We start from the raw sequence: 19,608 nt of genomic DNA, 5'->3' as shown, positions 1-19,608 counted from the left end.
TTGAACAGCTGACATGTGCCCGCAATAGTGGCGGGTGAAATCGCGATTCACCCGCCACTATTAACTACTTAAATGCCGCTGACAGTGACATTTAACCAGCGCATCTACGACCCCGTCACATGATCTGGGGTCAGCAATGTATCAGAAGGGTAACCATAGAGGTCCCTGAGACCTCTATGGTTACTGATCCCGGCTAGCTGTGAGTGCCACCCTGGGGTCGGCGCTCATAGCAAGCCTGTTATTAAGCTACATAGCAGCGATCTGATGATCGCTGCTATGTAGCAGAACCGATCAGGCTATGCCAGCTTCTAGCCTCCCATGGAGGCTATTGAAGCATTACAAAAGTAAAAAAAAAAAAAAAAAAGTTTAAAAAAATATAAAAGTTTAAATCACCGCCCTTTCGCCCCATTCAAAATAAATCAATAAAAATCAAACCTACACATATTTGGTATCGCCGTGTTTAGAATCGCCCGATCGATGAATGAAAAAAAAAAGATTAACCTGATCGCTATACGGTGTAGCGAGAAAAAAATTTGAAACGCAAGAATTACGTTTTTTTCTTTGGTCACCGGGACATTGCAATAAAATGCAATAACGGATGATCAAAAGAACGTATCTGCACCAAAATGGTATCATTTAAAAACGCCAGCTCGGCATGCAAAAAATAAGCCCTCAACCGACCCCAGATCCCGAAAAATGGAGACGCTACCGGTATCGGAAAATGGCGCAATTTTTTTTTTTTTTTAGTAAAGTTTGGAATTTTTTTTCACCACTTAGATAAAAGAGAACCTAGACATGTTTAGTGTCTATGAACTCGTAATGACCTGGAGAATCATAATGGCAGTTCAGTTTTAGCATTTAGTGAACCTAGCAAAAAAGCCAAACAAAAAACAAGTGTGGGATTGCACTTTTTTTTTTGCAATTTCACTGCACTTGGAATTTTTTTCCTGTTTTTTAGTACACGACATGCTAAAACCAATGATGTCATTCAAAAGTACAACTTGTTTTGCAAAAAATAAGCCCTCACATGGCCATATTGACGGAAAAATAAAAAAAGTTATGGCTCTGGGAAGGAGGGAAGTGAAAAAACACGGAAAAAACGGAAAATCCCAAGGCCATGAAGGTGTTAATGAGCGGTACCATGTGACCGCTGAACATAGGAACAAGCTGGCTGAGTGCCAGATACCTTCTGAGAAGCAGAGACCGCGCCAAGATGGGGTGAGTATGACAGGGAGGATGAGCCATGCGGTATTCACCTTTCCCCGTTGCACCGCCTGGCTGTCATCCGCGTCCTCTGGCTGTGACTTTCACGTCAGAGGGCGCAATGATGTGTTTAGTGGTTGCCCTCTGCTTGATCAGTCACTGTAGAGACCCAGAAGACACAGCACAGCATGGCGTTGGAACGTTGACAGGTGTCCCCGCCTGCTCAGCACCAGCACCTCTCCCCCAGCAACAAGAGGCGAGTGTCATTTATTTTATTTTTTTAATCGCAGCATATGGTGCATCTTATGGGGCCATCATTAACCTTTTATGCAGCATTATATGGGGCTCCTGATTCTATATGGATATTCAAAAACACTTAACCTACTGATGTCTCAATTAATTTTACTTTTACCCTTCGCCACGACAGCACCCCACATGCGAGAGAGAGAGGGATCCGCCCATAGGAACAGGAAACCTACAGAATAAAAGGAGGCGGTCCCCTCTCCTCCTCAGTTTAGGTTTCTTGTTCCTATAGGAATCCGAAGTACCTGCAGTCCAAAAGGATTCCTGGGCCATGCACCCGCCTGCGTCGGAGCCTGTGGGAACGGCAGGGGCTGCGGTTCGAGAAGCAGCGGCGGGGGAGGCCCTGCTTGCAGCATTCCCCCTTGTCTGGCCAACCATCCGTGGTCAGGGTTCAGGTAACCGTGGGTCCGCCCGGCTCCATGAGGACGCGCACACTGCAGCGGCCGGCTTTATACCTCTGGCCGCTGCATGGTGAGTGAGAGCGGCGCGTTTAACCCGGAAGTCGCCGGAGCACTTCCGGGTTGGTCCGGGGAGGCAGGAGATTCGGCGCCATATTTATAAAGCGGCGCTGGCGTCGGACCGGTGTGTGTATGAGATGGCTTCACCGGCCGACGAAGCGCACCTGCCTGCAGCAGAGCAGCGTTCTCCCAGCAAGGAGAGGAGCTCTAGGAGCAGCACTAAGAGTGGTGGTCGACCTCTAGAAAATAGATCTTCCACCAAACAAAAGGATCACCTGCCAAAAAAATCCGCCTCCAGAACCGGTACCTGTCAGCTTCACTGGGTGAGTTTTTTTTTTTTTTTTTTTTTAAATCTCTTCCCATATGCTGATATATGTTCCTCCTGTATCCCCTTCCTCTAGATTAAGAAAAGGACGCATAAGTCCAAGCACAAGGAATGTGCCTTATAATAATAATTTTTTATTTATATAGCGCCAACATATTCCGCAGCGCTTTACAAATTATAGAGGGGACTTGCACAGACAATAGACGTTACAGCATAACAGGAATACAGTTCAAAACAGATACCAGGAGGAATGAGGGCCCTGCTCGCAAGCTTACAAACTATGAGGAAAAGGGGAGACACGGGAGGTGGATGGTAACAAATGCTATAGTTATTCGGACCAGCCATAGTGTAAGGCTCGGGTGTTCATGTAAAGCTGCATGAACCAGTTAACTGCCTAAGTATGTAACAGTACAGACACAGAGGGCTATTAACTGCATAAAGTGAATGAGAACCTTTTTTTTTTTTTTTTTCTTTTTTTTAAAATAGGCCACACAGGGATCCTTACATTAATGCATTGAGGCGGTAGGCCAGTCTGAACAAATGAGTTTTTAGGGCACGCTTAAAACTGGGGATTGGGGATTAATCGCATTAACCTAGGTAGTGCATTCCAAAGAATCGGCGCAGCACGTGTAAAGTCTTGGAGACGGGAGTGGGAGGTTCTGATTATTGAGGATGCTAACCTGAGGTCATTAGCGGAGCGGAGGGCACGGGTAGGGTGGTAGACCGAGACCAGAGAGGAGATATAGGGTGGTGCTGAGCCATGGAGTGCTTTGTGGATGAGGGTAGTAGTTTTGTACTGGATTCTGGAGTGGATGGGTAACCATTGTAATGACTGGCACAAGGTAGAGGCATCGGTGTAACGGTTGGTGAGGAATATGATCCTGGCAGCAGCATTCAGGACAGATTGGAGCGGGGAGAGTTTGGTAAGAGGGAGGCCGATTAGTAGAGAGTTACATTAGTCCCGACGAGAATGAATAAGTGAAACAGTAAGAGTTTTTGCAGAGTTGAAAGTAAGAAAAGGGTGAATTCTAGAAATGTTTTTGAGATGCAGATAAGAAGAGCGAGCCAGTGATCGGATGTGGGGGGTGAATGAAAGGTCAGAATCAAGGATGACCCCAAGGCAGCGGGCATGTTGCTTTGGAGTAATGGTGGAACCGCACACGGAGATGGCAATGTCAGGCAAAGGTAGGTTAGTAGAAGGAGAGAACACGAGTTCAGTTTTTGACAGGTTTAGTTTCAGATAGAGGGAGGACATGATGTTAGAGACAGCGGTAAGACAATCACTGGTGTTTTCTAATAAGGCAGGCGAGATATCAGGAGCAGAAGTGTATAATTGGGTGTCATCAGCATAGAGATGGTACTGGAAACCAAATCTACTGATTGTTTGTCCAATGGGGCAGTATACAACGAGAAGAGAAGGGGGCCTAGGACTGATCCTTGAGGAACCCCAACAGTAAGGGGAAGGTGAGAGGAGGAACCAGCAAAACATACAGTGAAGGATTGGTCAGAGAGATAGGAGGAGAACCAGGAGAGAACGGTATCCTTGAGGCCGATGGAGCGGAGCATAGTGAGGAGGAGCTGATGATCCACAGTATCGAATGCTGCAGAGAGATCCAAGAGAATAAGCATGGAGTTGTGACCATTAGATTTAGCTGTTAGTAGGTCATTAGAGACTTTAGTGAGGGCAGTTTCAGTAGAGTGTAAAGAGCGGAAGCCAGATTGAAGAGGGTCTAGAAGAGAGTTATCTGAGAGATAGCGGGTAAGACGGGAGTGGACCAGGCGTTCGAGGAGTTTAGAGATGAAGGGAAGATTAGAGACAGGTCTATAATTAGCGGCACAGTTTTGGTCGAGGGATGGTTTTTTAAGTAATGGATGTATGATGGCATGCTTAAATGAGGAGGGAAAAATACCGGAAGTGAGGGAAAGGTTGAATATTTTTGTTAGGTGAGAGGTGACAGCCGGGGAAAGGGACTGGAGGAGATGTGACGGAATGGGGTCACTGGTGCAAGTGGTTGGGCCTTATGTTATGGTTGGGCCTTATGTTCGCAGCCCCTCCCGGATTCTTATACTAAGAGGTTATGCTCAGAGTGGATCATGCAAACCTTGAGGCAGGAGAATATAATGACTCCATCTGATGTCAGAGCCATAATCACATACAAGTAGCACCAGTACCCGCCAACCAAGCAGGTCCCGATCCCCAGCAAGTTCAGAGTCAGAGGAGATACAAACATCCTCGGACGAGTCTGGACCCCAGCCAAGTTCATCCGAAAATGAAGGGGGGCTTTGTCTACCTAACAGCAGTGTAGACAACCTAGTAAGATCTGTCAGTAGCACAATGGGGTGCCCAGACGAGAAAGGGAAGAAAACGGCTCAAGACATCATGTTTGCGGGGTTAGGACAGAAAAAACGTAGATCCTTCCCCGTCATACCCACTATTAAAGTGATTATCAAAAAAGAATGGGATAAGCAAAATACAAGAGGTTTCCTACCATCATCCTCTAATAGACGCTATCCCTTCAGCGACGAGGAGCTGAATTCTTGGGCGAAGGTGCCAAAGGTGGATGCCGCAGTGGCTTCCACATCTAAGCAATCGGTCTTGCCAGTGGAGGATTCAGGGGTCTTGACAGACCCGTTAGACCGTAAAGCAGAAGCCTTACTAAAAAGATCGTGGGAGGCTAACATGGGAGCATTCAGGCCAGCTATATCTATTACCTGCACTGCAAGGTCGCTGCTAGTGTGGATGGAACAGCTGGAGGAACAAATTAAAGGTAGAACTTCGAGAGAGTCAATCCTACCAAAAATCCCTCTAATTAAAGAAGCGATAGCATTCCTGGCAGATGCCTCTGTGGATTCGCTACGCTTAGCAGCCAGATCAGCCGGCCTAGTGAACACAGCCCTGCGAGCACTCTGGTTAAAAAACTGGAAAGGGGATGCACAGGCAAAAGCAAAACTTTGTGCGATCCCCTGCCAAGGTGAGTTCCTTTTTGGAAAAACACTGGATGAGCTTTTAAATAAAGCGGGAGAGCGAAAGAAAGGCTTCCCTAAAAAATATCTTTCGTCTTACAGGAGAGCCTTCAGAAGACGGCCCTTTACCAGAAACAAACCGTTTGAGCAAAGGGATCCCTGGGAGACACAGGATCCTAAACAAAAAGGTGCTCTGTTTAGCGGATCCTATAACACAAAGCGCGGCAAGTACCGCTAACTATGAAGTAGGCGGTAGATTAAAATTTTTCTTTTCTAAATGGGAACAAATAACATCTAGCCATTGGATTCTGGACATTATTAGATATGGATTAAAATTAGAGTTTAATAGAATCCCTTGGGATTCTTTTATAGTAACATCGCCAAAAGGACTGGAACAACAAGAAGCTCTAGAGTCAGAAATCCTATCTCTTCTATCCAAAAACGTCTTGATAGAGGTTCCCCAAGATCAAAAAAGGAAGGGGTTCTATTCCCCTTTGTTTTTGATCAATAAGCCAGATGGTTCATTTAGAACAATCATAAATTTAAGAAAATTCCTTTTTGTGTAACCATACCTTTAAAATGGAATCTATTAGTTCCGCCATCAAGCGTTTGTTCCCTAGGTGTGTCATGGCCGGGATAGACCTAAAAGATGCCTACTATCATCTTCCCATACATGCCGAACACCAGCAGTACCTAAGGGTAGCAGTCATCCTGGCAGGACAGGTTCGTCACTTTCAATATGTAGCAATGCTCTTTGGGCTTTCTATGGCTCCCCGCATCTTTACAAAAGTGATTCTAGAAGTGATGGCTCATTTACGCCAGCAGGACACTTTGATAATACCCTACATGGATGATTTTCTAGTAATAGGAGATTCCATATCTCAATGTAAAATGCGGTTATCTAATGCGATCTCATCCCTACAGGAGTTGGGTTGGATCGTGAACTTCGAAAAGTCCAGGCTGAATCCAGACACCATTGAAATATTTCTAGGAATCCAGCTAGATTCAGTAAGTCAGAAAAGCTTCCTCCCGCATTCAAAAAAAGTAACTATACAATCAAAGGTGTCAGAGGCAATGAAAAAACCCTACATGACCCTGAGGAAGGCTATGTCCTTACTTAGATTGTTATCCTCATGTATACCAGCTGTACCGTGGGCTCAATTTCATACCCGCCAATTACAGTATGAAGTATTGTCAGTCCAGGGAAGAGGACGACATCTGGAGAGTAAACTAACTCTTTCCAGAGATGTCATAAAATCCCTATCCTGGTGGCTAGATATGGATCACCTTTCAAAGGGTGTACCATAGATAATAAATCCTTCTAAGAGGATTACCACTGACGCCAGCCCTATGGGGTGGGGTGCACATATGGAAGATAATCTGGTCCAAGACACCTGGAATCAGGCAGAGTTGACATGTTCTTCCAATTGGAAAGAGTTAAAAGCGGTAGAATATGCCTTGTCATTTTCTTCCACAGGTTCAGGGAGCACATGTGAGAGTTCTGTCGGACAATTCCACCGCAGTGGCATTTATATAAACCGTCAAGGGGGTACGCGATCAGGAACCCTGATGACCGTAGCAGCAGACATCTTCCAGTTGGCAGAGTCTCCTCTTGCATCCTTAACAGCCCTACACAGCAGAGGGGCAGAAAACACCAAAGCAGACTACCTCAGTCGAAACAGACTACGCCAAGGAGAATGGACTTTAAACAAAGACATATTCAGGATAATAACAAAAGCATGGGGCATACCTCAAATAGATCTGTTCGCCACAAGAGGCAACAGACAGGTAAAAAGATTTGCTTCCCTGAACCTCATGGATCACCCAGACATGTTGGACTCCCTTCACCACCCTTGGAAGTTCAAACTGGCATACGCCTTTCCTCCGATGTCTCTGATACCACTAGTGATCAGGAAGATCAGGAGGGAACAAGCAAGAGTAATCCTGATTGCGCCCTTTTGGCCAAAGAGTCCATGGTTCTCTTGTCTCCAGAGCATGTGTCTATGCGATCCATGGATCCTCCCATTAGACAAGGAACTGCTGTCCCAGGACCCATTTTTCCACCCGCAAGTGAAAGGGCTTCACTTGACGGCGTGGAATTTGAGCGGCAGTTAAGTTCAAGGGGGTTTTCAGAAGAACTGGTAAACACCCTGTTATTAAGTAGGAAAAGATCTACACCCTATTATATAGTAGGGTATGGAAAAAATTCTTAAACTTTTATACAATACCGTTCACTAAGCAAGTCCCGGTAATACCTATTCTAGAGTTCCTACAAAAAGGTAGAGAATTAGGTTTATCGGTAAAAACCTTTGAGTTCAGGTCTCAGCATTAGGAGCCCTATATGGAGACAATATAGCAGCTAACAAGTGGGTCTCAAGGTTTATTAAGTCTTGTGAACGTAGTAATCCGGTCCATATTCCCCGTCTACCTCCGTGGGATTTAAATTTAGTTTTAGAGGCCTTAACTGGCTCCCCATTTGAGCCATTAGATTCCATACCTCTAAATATTCTAACATATAAAGTAACTCTGTTGGTAGCCCTAACCTCAGCTAGAAGGGTTAGCGACATCCAGGCCCTATCGGTAGACCCGCCTTTCTTACTGGTATTTCAAGATAGAATAGTCTTAAAGCCTGACCCCTCATACCTCCCTTAGGTGGCATCCACCTATCACAGATCTCAGGAAATTTTTCTACCTTCCTTTTTTGATTCACCTGTAACTCCAGAACATAAGTTCCACACCTTAGATGTCAGAAGAGCCATCCTGACATATATAGAGAGGTCTCAGACATGGAGGCAGAGTAGGGCTCTGCTTTTCTCCTTTCTCGGTGGATCAGAGAAGCTATCTGTTTGGCCTACACATCAAAGGGCGAAATCCCTCCAGTGGGGATAAAGGCACATTCAACACGAGCCATGGCTTCCTCCTGGGCGGAACAAGCAGATGTACCGATCCACTTAATATGTAAGGCCGCAACCTGGTCTACACCTTCTACAACCATTACAGACTTGATCTTTCTACATCTTCTGATCTGGCCTTTGGTAGAGCTGTTCTTAGTACAGTAATCCCACCCAAATAATGACTCTCTGAAAGTCTCTCATGTGGGGTGCTGTCGTGGCGAAGGGTAAAAAGCCGGATTACTTACCGGTAATGCTCTTTTAATGAGTCCACAACAGCACCCATGTATTACCCTCCCTAAATTATGCACAGTTCTTTCTTTTAAGTTCACAAGTAATGGTTGTATAGAGTTAAGAAATTTACGTTGCTGAGTAAGAATGAATACTAAAGCTTTTGCGGTTCCCTTTTTATACTCTGTAAACTAAACTGAGGAGGAGAGGGGACCGCCTCCTTTTATTCTGTAGGTTTCCTGTTCCTATGGGCGGATCCCTCTCTCTCATGTGGGTTGCTGTCGTGGACTCATTAAAAGAGCATTACCGGTAAGTAATCCGGCTTTTTATTGGTATTTATTTTTATTTTTGAAATTTACCAGTAGCTGCTGCATTTCCCACCCTAGGCTTATATACAAGTCATTAAGTTTTCCCAGTTTTTTTTATTGTGGTAAAATTAGGGGTCTCGGCTTATAATAATAATAATAATAATAATAATAATAATAATAATTTTTATTTATATAGCGTCAACATATTCCGCAGCGCTTTACAAATTATAGAGGGGACTTGTACAGACAATAGACATTACAGCATAACAGAAATACAGTTCAAAACAGATACCAGGAGGAATGAGGGCCCTGCTCGCAAGCTTACAAACTATAGCTTATACTCGGGTCAGCTTATACTCGAGTATATACGGTATCCAGACATATTAACCTCCCAAGTAATTTGAATACCAATGATCCTCTTGTAATGTGAAATAACGGTGATTTCTTTCCCCTAGTAATGGCGGCTGCACAGATGAATTGTGTTAAAGAGCTTCAGGATGAATTGACCTGTCCCATTTGTCTTGAAAACTTCACAGACCCTGTCTCTATACAGTGCGGTCACAACTTTTGCAGAGCATGTATTGCCCAATCATGGAGGGGCATTCGCAATAATTTCTCATGCCCCCAATGTCGAAAGGTGTCTAGGTGGAAGTTTTTAAGACCTAATCGTGTTGTGGAGCATGTAGTGGAAATTTCAGCTCACCTGATTGCAGCAAAGGAAAGAGAAGAGAAAAAGAAGCTGTGTGAAAAGCACCAGGAGCCACTAAAACTGTATTGTAAGACTGATGCAGAAGAAATCTGTGTAGTGTGTAGAGAATCAGTCTTTCACAGGAACCATTCAGTGATGCCAATGGAAGAAACGACTGAAGAATTTAAGGTAAGGTCTGCTGAGTGGGAACTTATTAGGGTAAGCTCACACTGGGTGTTTTGCTATATTTTTTTTTTTTCTGCAGCAAAACCTGATTTATTGGCAGGAAAGCTAACTTGTTTCTTTGTCCATGCTAACGTACATGACTTTCTGCAGAAAAAAGGCTTCAATAAATGATACCTGCGTTTTTTCAACATCCATTCAAGCCAATGGGTGAAAAACGCTGAAAGAAGTGACATGCTCTGTCCGAAAAAAGCAGCAAAGCACAAAATCCTGATGACAAAAAACCACTGTGTGTGCATGAGATTTCTGAAATCTCATAGGCTTTGCTGGTACTGTAAAAAGCAGCTGAAAATTAGCATAAAAACACAGCAAAAAAAGCTGCAAAAACGCACATTGTGAACATAACCTTAAAATTGGTGAAGTTCATAAGCATCTGTGAAAATGACCCTCCAATTATAACCATTCTCTTTTGTGTTGCTGATAAATACCAGAGTGGCAATTTGTTGAGGTCTGTGAGCTGGGACCCTCATTGACCAAGAGTTGGGGTACATTCACATGCGAGACTCAAGATTTGTTGCAAAGAATTCTGTACTCAAATGTATGACCTTGATTTTTTTTTTCACAAGAAAAATTTCCACCGCAAACCTGTCACGTGCGAGTATGCTCTTTTAACCCCTTCATGACCCAGCCTATTTTGACCTTAAAGACCTTGCCATTTTTTGCAATTTTGACCAGTGTCCCTTTATGAGGTAATAACTCAGGAACGCTTCAACGGATCCTAGCGGTTCTGAGATTGTTTTTTCGTGACATATTGGGCTTCATGTTAATGGTAAATTTAGGTCAATAAATTCTGCGTTTATTTGTGATAAAAACGGAAATTTGGCGAAAATTTTGAAAATTTCACAATTTTCACATTTTGAATTTTTATTCTGTTAAACCAGAGAGTTATGTGACACAAAATAGTTAATAAATAACATTTCCCACATGTATACTTTATATCAGCACAATTTTGGAAACAAAATTTTTTTTTTTTTTGCTAGGAAGTTATAAGGGTTAAAATTTGACCAGCGATTTCTCATTTTTACAACGAAATTTACAAAACCATTTTTTTTAGGGACCACCTCACATTTGAAGTCAGTTTGAGGGGTCTATATGGCTGAAAATACCCAAAAGTGACACCATTCTAAAAAATGCACCCCTCAAGGTACTCAAAACCACATTCAAGAAGTTTATTAACCCTTCAGGTACTTCACAGCAGCAGAAGCAACATGGAAGGAAAAAATGAACATTTAACTTTTTAGTCACAAAAATGATCTTTTAGCAACAATTTTTTCATTTTCCCAATGGTAAAAGGAGAAACTGAACCACGAAAGTTGTTGTCCAATTTGTCCTGAGTACGCTGATACCTCATATGTGGGGGTAAATCACTGTTTGGGCGCACGGCAGGGCTTGGAAGGGAAGGAGCGCCATTTGACTTTTTGAATGAAAAATTGGCTCCACTCTTTAGCGGACATCATGTCACGTTTGGAGAGCCCCCGTGTGCCTAAAAATTGGAGCTCCCCCACAAGTGACCCCATTTTGGAAACTAGACCCCCCAAGAAACTCATCTAGATGCATATTGAGCACTTTAAACCCCCAGGTGCTTCACAGAAGTTTATAACGCAGAGCCATGAAAATAAAAAATAATTCTTCTTTCCTCAAAAATGATTTTTTTAGCCTGGAATTTCCTATTTTGCCAAGGGTAATAGGAGAAATTGGACCCCAAATTTTGTTGTCCAGTTTGTCCTGAGTACGCTGATACCCCATATGTGGGGGTAAACCACTGTTTGGGCGCACGGCAGGGCTCGGAAGGGAAGGCACGCCATTTGGCTTTTTAAATGGAAAATTAGCTCCAATCATTAGCGGACACATGTCACGTTTGGAGAGCCCCTGTGTGCCTAAACACTGGAGATCCCCCACAAATGACCCAATTTTGGAAACTAGACCCCCAAAGGAACTAATCTAGATGTGTGGTGAGGTGAGGACTTTGAACCCCCAAGTGCTTCACAGAAGTTTATAACGCAGAGCCATGAAAATAAAAAAAAAAAATTATTTTCTCAAAAATGATCTTTTAGCCTGCAATTTTTTATTTTCCCAAGGGTAACAGGAGAAATTTGACCCCAAAAGTTGTTGTCCAGTTTCTCCTGAGTACGCTGATACCCCATATGTGGGGGTAAACCACTGTTTGGGCACATGCCGGGGCTCGGAAGGGAAGTAGTGACTTTTGAAATGCAGACTTTGATGGAATGGTCTGCGGGCGTCACGTTGCGTTTGCAGAGCCCCTGGTGTGCCTAAACAGTAGAAACCCCCAACAAGTGACCCCATTTTAGAAACTAGATCCCCCAAAGGAACTTATCTAGATATGTGGTGAGTACTTTGAACCCCCAAGTGCTTCACAGACGTTTACAACGCAGAGCCGTGAAAATAAAAAATCATTTTTCTTTCCTCAAAAATGATGTTTTAGCAAGCATTTTTTTATTTTCACAAGGGTAACAGGAGAAATTGGACCCCAGTAATTGTTGCGCAGTTTGTCCTGAGTACACTAATACCCCATATGAGGGGGTAAACCACTGTTTGGGCACACGTCGGGGCTCGGAAGGGAGGGAGCACCATTTGACTTTTTGAATACAAGATTGGCTGGAATCAATGGTGGCGCCATGTTGCGTTTGGAGACCCCAAATGTGCCTAAACAGTGGAAACCCCTCAATTCTACCTCCAACACACCCCTAACCCTTATCCCAACTGTAGCCATAACCCTAATCATAACCCTACCCACAACCCTAATTCCAACCCTAACCCTAAGGCTATGTGCCCACGTTGCGGATTCGTGTGAGATTTTTCAGCATCATTTTTGAAAAATCCGTGGGTAAAAGGCACTGCATTTTACCTGCGGATTTACCGCGGATTTCCAGTGTTTTTTGTGCGGATTTCACCTGTGGATTCCTATTGAGGAACAGGTGTAAAACGCTGCGGAATCCGCACAAAGAATTGGCATGCTGCGGAAAATACAACGCAGCGTTTCCGCGCGGTATTTTCCGCACCATGGGCACAGCGGATTTGGTTTTCCATAGGTTTACATGGTACTGTAAACCTGATGGAACACTGCTGCGAATCCGCAGCGGCCAATCCGCACCGTGTGCACATAGCCTAATTCTAAGGGTATGTGCACACACTGCGGAAAACGCTGCAGATCCGCAGCAGTTTCCCATGAGTTTACAGTTCAATGTAAACCTATGGGAAACAAAAATCGCTGTACACATGCTGCAGAAAAACTGCACGGTAACGCAGCGGTTTACATTCTGCAGCATGTCGCCTCTTTCTGTGGATTCCGCCGCGGTTTTACAACTGCTCCAATAGTAAACCGCAGTTGAAAAACCGCAGTGAAATGCGCAGAAAAACCGCGGTAAATCCGCCGCGGTTTAGCACTGCGGATTTATCAAATCCGCAGCGGAAAAATCCGCAGAGGAACAGAATACGTGTGCACATACCGAAACCCTAGCCCTAACCCTAGCCCTAACCCTATTCTAACCTTAGTGGAAAAATAAAGATTCTTTATTTTTTTATTGTCCCAACCTATAGGGGTGACAAAGGGGGGGGGGGGGGGAGTCATTTATTATTTTTTTTATTTTGATCACTGTGATAGATTATATCTCAGTGATCAAAATGCACTTTGGAACGAATCTGCGGGCCGGCAGATTCGGCGGGCGCACTGCGTATGCGCCCGCCATTTTGGAAGATGGTGGCGCCCAGGGAGAAGACGGACGGACCCCGGCAGGATCGGTAAGTATGATGGGGTGGGGGGGAGCACGGGGAAGGGGATCGGAGCATGGGGGGAGGGATCGGAGCGCGGGGGGGTGGAACGGAGCACGGGGGTGGGTGGATCGAAGCACGGGGTGGTGGATGATGCACGGGGGGGGTGGATCGGAGTGCAGGGGGGTTGGATCGGAGCATGACAAGAGCACAGGACGGAGGGGAGCCGGAGCAGTGTACCGGACAGATCGGAGGGCTGGGGGGGTGATCGGTGGGGTGGGGGCACATTAGTGTTTCCATCCATGGCCGACGATATTGCAGCATCGGCCATGGCTGGATTGTAATATTTCACCAGTTTTAATAGGTGAAATATTACAAATCGCTCTGATTGGCAGTTTCACTTTCAACAGCCAATCAGAGCGATCATAGCCACGGGGGGGGGGGAGGCGAGGGTGAAGCCACCCCCCCCCCTGGGCTAAACTACCACTCCCCCTGTCCCTGCAGATCGGGTGAAATGGGAGTTAACCCTTTCACCCGATCTGCAGGGATGCGATCTTTCCATGACGCCACATAGGCGTCATGGGTCGGATTGGCACCGACTTTCATGACGCCTACGTGGCGTCAAAGGTCGGGAAGGGGTTAAAGAGGCCTTATCACTTGCTAAAAAAAAAATTGAGTGAAATACTTTGTAAAAATCCTGAGGTTCAAGGATTCTGCCTCTTTTCCTTTTACTCTGCTTCACTTCATTGCATAGATATTCACATTTGTTGCTTTTGGAGCGCAATATGTGAAATCTCTACATGCAGACCAGCTGAACCTTTCTTCTGTCTTTTTGAGAGGAATTCACTTTCACCCTACCCTCTGTCGCTGTCAATTGCATCACCTCCCCGCAGAATAGGGCACAGTGGAGGGACCCACATGTCTTAAAACTGCACTTGGCACTTTAGTCTCAGTATGACTTATACAGGCTAGTCCCCTGATGATTTTGCCTGGATGAAATGTGTCAGGACACAAAAATAAGGGGAGGGCAGGGCCTTTCAGCCTAGGGGTAGCTGTGGACTGCCCTTGTCAGGGCAGGAGTGCTGGGATTAGTTTACAACTAGCCCCATAGGGATTGACAGGGATATTGGTCATCCCGTTTCTTTCCTCTGAAGGATACATCCAGCAAGAAAGACCCACTCCCCTGGTGAAAGTCTGCTTCCAGGATGGTGAGAATGTTTCAACTTGTATACATTCACACTTGATTACGATACGATACTATACGATACACTTTAGTGATCCCAGGGGGAAATTATCTATTTCTCTATCGCCTCTCATTGGGGGACACAGGAACCATGGGTGTATGCTGCTGCCACTAGGAGGCTGACAATATGCAAATAAAAAAGTTAGCTCCTCCTCTGCAGTATACACCCTACCGACAGGAAGTAGGATATTCAGTTTAGCTTAGTGTCAGTAGGAGGTGGACACAGGTCTTTCATTAGACCCTTATCTACCTCAATGTGCGTCGTTTTCTTTCAGGTTTTCTGGAGGGATACAGGGTGAACACTCACACCTGTAGTCCCACAATGCGGACTATGAGTACGGCGTGTACTGCCACCCCGTATCCTCATAGATCCCTCAGCAGAGCCATGATCCTGGCACACAAGCACGCTCAGAAGTCCGGTCCTGCCTCTGTCCCCCACCCACTCACCCACCAGAGCCTGTCGGTTGGAGGAGACGAGGACGTCCACCAGCAAGTTCAGGACGTCTTTTTCTGCATCCGGAATAGTGAGGTATATTTCCTTTTCCTCAGGTTTTTTTCCGGAAGAAGATATACAGATGAAGAAGGTGAGTATTTAGAAGGAGCCCATCTATCTCCTTCAGGACCTTTAAGTTAGGGATTCCCTTTAGGGAGGTGGGGGCCTTTTTCCTAGGGGAAATGCCAGGTTTTTCTGCAGCTCTTTTACCCTGCTCAGGCCTCCTTAACTCCCCTCAACCACCCCCCCCTCCAGTCTCAACGTGGGCTCCGACGCTATTTGAGGGGCTACCTTTTTCAGTGGCACAGGCGAGATGTTTGCTACGGCCATGGCTTATTCGCCTCCTCTCATTCAGGCGGTCGCCGGCGTGTAACCTAGGAGGCCTACGCCGTCGCGACTGCCGCCAGTTTCTAATCTAGGCCCCGGCTTCGGGCCTACTCCAGCGCGACGGCCGCCGGGTTCCAATTTAGACCCCGGCTTCTTAGGCCTACTTCGGCGCGGCGGTCGTCGGTTTCTAATTTAGGCCCCGGCTTCTCGGGCCTACTCTGGCGCAGTAACTCCGCCCCCCATTTGATCTCCTTCGGGCGGGCTTTCTCCCACCCGTATCTTCTTCCTGCAGGGCGTCTAGCTCCGCCCCTCATAGCAGTGCCCGCAACTGGTGCCATATTGGTTTCCCTGGTGTGTGCGCTTGTCTCCGCCCACTTCTTCCCAGCCACCGCTTCCTGCCCCAGGCTTGCGCTGTCGGCCCCACTCCTCTTCCGGTTTTAATAGTGGGCCTTTTGCACTCCTTTTCCTGGTGCAGCATCCAGCATGTCTTATGGTCCCTCTGGCGTCGCCAGGGGTCGTCGCATCCAGCAGTGCATCTGTCTGCAGGACCTGTTCCTCTACAGCCTGGAAGCTACATTCATTCTGGCCATTCATTGGTTGCAGTCCGTGCTGCCCTATCTATTCCCACTCCTGCCCTTCCCAAGCTGTTGGAAAAGTTCAAAGCGGAAGGGGTGCTGGTTTTCTGATTGCCCCGGACTGGCCCAGGAGAGCCTGGCTTGCGGAGATCGTCAATCTTCTCGCGGACGCTCCTTGGCGCCTTCCAGACAGGCCCGACCTACTGTCTCAGGGTACGATTTGCCACCCGACTTCTCGGTCGCTCAGTTTTACGGCGTGGCTGTTCATACCACAGTTCTAAGAACGTCCGGCCTTTCGGACCGAGTGATTCACACCATGATCCAGGCTAGGAAGCCTTCGCCTTCCAGGATTTATTATCGTACCTGGAAGGCTTATTTCCGTTGGTGCGAGTCCAACTGCATTTTACATAGGTCCCTTTCCTTGCCTTCCATTTTGGTTTTCCTTCGGGCAGGTCTGGACTTGGGCCTTGCACTTAGTTCTCTGAAGGGCCAGGTTTCTGCGCTCTCCTTTCTTTTTTTCAGAAGACTGTATCTTCTCGACCACAGGTTAAGACCTCCCTTCAAGGAGTGGCCCATGCTGTCCCTCCGTTCAGGGCCCCTGTGGATTCATGGGTTATAAATCTGGTACTGGACTTTCTGAGGGTTTCCCCCTTTGAGCCTCTCAGGGAGGTTCCCCTGTCTCTTCTATTTTGGAAGGTGGCCTTTCTTGTGGCCATCACTTCTATCCGCCGCGTTTCCGAGTTGGCGGCCCTCTCTCGCCGACCTCCTTCCTTGGTCATCCACCAGGACAAGGTGGTCCTCAGGTCTCCGCCTTCCTTCCTTACTAGGGTGGTTTCCACCTCAACGAGGGCATCGTTCTACTTTCCTTTTGCCCAGCTCCGACTCATTCTCTGGAGCGATCGTTGACCAAGGTGGACCTCGTCAGGGCAGGGAGGATCTACCTGGATAGAACTTCCGCTTTCCGGAAGACGGATTCTCTTTTCGTCATTCCTGATGGCACGCGCAGAGGCCTGCCGGTTTCCAAGGCGACTATTGCTCGCTGGTTCAGAACGGCAATTTTGGAGGCCTACCGGGTCAAGAACAGAGTGCCCCCTCTGGGGATAAAGTCTCACCCAACCTGGGCAGTCTGTGCCTCTTGGGCGGTGCACCACAGGGCTTCCGCCCTACAGCTTTGCAAAGCGGCAACTTGTTCTTCCATCCACACGTTCGCCAAATTTTACAAGGTCCATACCTACGCTTTGGCGGAAGCCAGCCAAGGCAGAAAGATCCTGCAGGCGGCAGTGGTGAGTCTTTTGACCTGATGGAAGTCTTTTTTCCCATCCCAGGGACTGCTTTGGGACGTCCCATGGTTCCTGTGTCCCCCAATGAGAGACGATAGAGAAAACAGGATTTTTGGTTGCTTACCGTAAAATCTGTTTCTCGGAGCCTTCATTGGACACAGCACCCTCCCAAGTTGAACAGCTCTGTTTATTGTGTTATACTGTTAACGTTCGAGTTCTTTGAACACTCTTTGAGTGTTTGAAACTGTTAAACTGTAAAGCGCTGCGGAGTTTGTTGGCGCGCTATAAATAAAGATTATTATTATTATATTCTTTCTCTTTTACATGTTGCTTCTCCTACTGCTTTCTCACTAACTGAATATCCTACTTCCTGTCGGAGGGTGTATACTGCAGAGGAGGAGCTAACTTTTTTATTTGCATAGTGTCAGCCTCCTAGTGGCAGCAGCATACACCCATGGTTCCTGTGTCCCCCAATGAAGGCTCCGAGAAACAGATTTTACGGTAAGCAACCAAAAATCCGTTTTTTGTTGTACCTATCACTATAGGACCGACAATTGTCTGTTTTTTCCTCTATAGGTTTATTTGGGTCCTGGCTCTATTCTCCATACAGGATAAGAGATATGGTCCCATTCTTTCAAATCATTTTGTTACATGTTATCTGTAACCAGAGAATTTAACACTGTTATAGAGTTTGTTTGTTTGTTTGTTTGTTTTTTTTGTTTTGTTTTTTGTTTTTTAAGGTTCCAACTTCCAAACAGGATAATTATTGGTCCTGTAGCTCTATTTCAAGCTTCTATTCTTACTATTTTTATCTCATGTACTCATTTGCATTTTTTATAGTTACGTCCTTGGGTGATATTTGTGGAGATTACATCCAGGTTCAACTCTCCTCACCCCATTACATTTGTCCTACATATTTGACCTGGTTATTCCTATACACACGAGTGGCCAGCTCTGACCTTGTTCTCACAGGAACAATTACAGTTGCAGTGACTCTCCGTGTCTGGAGTTCTGTCCCCTAATTTTTTAATGGTGGCACTTATAGCTACATTTTATTAACTAATCTATTTAAAAGTTACATTTTTAATTTAATTTCGCTTTTGCTGTGTATCCACTGTTTGGTGAGATTGCTCTGGATTATCTACTGCTAAGTGGGCTGTACTCTCCATAAATGCTGTCTGTCCAATTACAGCACAGCAACATTTGAAACTGCTAGTACATCTTGATCTCTCCGAGACCTCAATATACTAGCAGTCTCAGACGCTGCAGAGTTGTGATTGGCAGTGTCTGGGAAGGAAGGGTGAAAACGTATGGCCCCAGAGAAGACAAAAGGTGTTCTCAGTTGAGCCCTAAACAGAGATTTCACATACTGTACTGCAGAAGCAACAAATGTAAATACCTCTGCAATGGAATGACTCATCGGAAAAAGTGGCAGTTTTGAAGCTCTGGAATTTTTACTGGTTATTTAAAGGTAACTTATCACTGGATGGTTATCTCATCACATGCAGTTAGGCTACGTTCACACTAGCGTTCTGCTAGTGTGCGTCGCCTTAGCGTCGGGTGACGCAGCGGCGACGCACGCGTCATGCGCCCCTATGTTTAACATGGGGGACGCATGCGTTTTTGTGTGTTGCGTTTTGCAACACTTGCGTCTTTTTTGCCGCTAGCGTCGGACCAAGAAAACGCAGCAAGTTGCATTTTTCTTGCGCCCGATTTTCGGCAAAAAACGACGCACGCGTCGCAAAACGCAGCGTTTTGCGTGCGTTTTGCCGCGTTTTTGTGTGCGTTGCGTCGCCGACGCAGCGGCGCGCAACGCTAGTCTGAACGTAGCCTTACTGCACTGGTTCTCCTAACTTGCCAACCGCACACAGTTTACTGCTTGTGGTCTTACTTTGCTGATCATTGCAAGAACCACAGCACTATGGCTACATGTGAATATCCTCCAGGAATGTGCTAAAAATGGCAACCATCACATTTCAAGCTGCAACCTGTCTTAGTCTCATGTTAAAATGGGTTGCAGTTTGAAGGAGAACCACTAGTGATGAGCGAGTATACTCGGTGCTTGGGTTTTCCCAGGCATGCTCAGGTGGTCTCCAAGTATTTGTGAATGCTCAGAGATTTAGTTTTGTTGACGCAGCTGCATGATTTGCAGCTGCTAGACAGGTTGAATACATGTCGGGTCGGGGGGGGATTCCCTAGCAGCCAGGCAACCCCCACATGTACTCAGGCTGGCTAGCAGTTGTAAATCATGCAGCTGCAACAACAAAAACTAAATCTCCGAGCACTCACAAATACTCGGAGACCACCTGAGTGTTCTCGGGAAAACCCAAGCACCGAGTATACTTGC

The 19,608-nt window shown here is 46.0% G+C and overlaps 1 protein-coding gene across 4 annotated transcripts in view; it reads left to right on the top strand.

Moving 5' to 3' along the window:
- The window catches only part of LOC138670902 (E3 ubiquitin-protein ligase TRIM39-like), a 79,113-nt gene that overhangs the window by 35,469 nt on the left and 24,036 nt on the right, over positions 1–19,608 (top strand). For 3 of the 4 annotated variants that reach the window (XM_069758671.1, XM_069758670.1, XM_069758669.1), the window contains one exon: positions 9,139–9,560. In XM_069758671.1, the coding sequence (XP_069614772.1) occupies positions 9,141–9,560 (420 nt within the window). In that variant the 5' untranslated portion in view covers positions 9,139–9,140. Of the gene's footprint in view, positions 1–6,362; positions 8,685–9,138; positions 9,561–19,608 lie in introns of those variants that run through there. The other variant, XM_069758672.1, reaches the window with a different exon arrangement.

Source organism: Ranitomeya imitator, chromosome 3 (assembly GCF_032444005.1).
Source record: "Ranitomeya imitator isolate aRanImi1 chromosome 3, aRanImi1.pri, whole genome shotgun sequence".
Taxonomy (NCBI): domain Eukaryota; kingdom Metazoa; phylum Chordata; class Amphibia; order Anura; family Dendrobatidae; genus Ranitomeya; species Ranitomeya imitator.
Note: the sequence above shows the minus strand (reverse complement) of the source record. Positions and strands in the feature narration are given on the sequence as shown.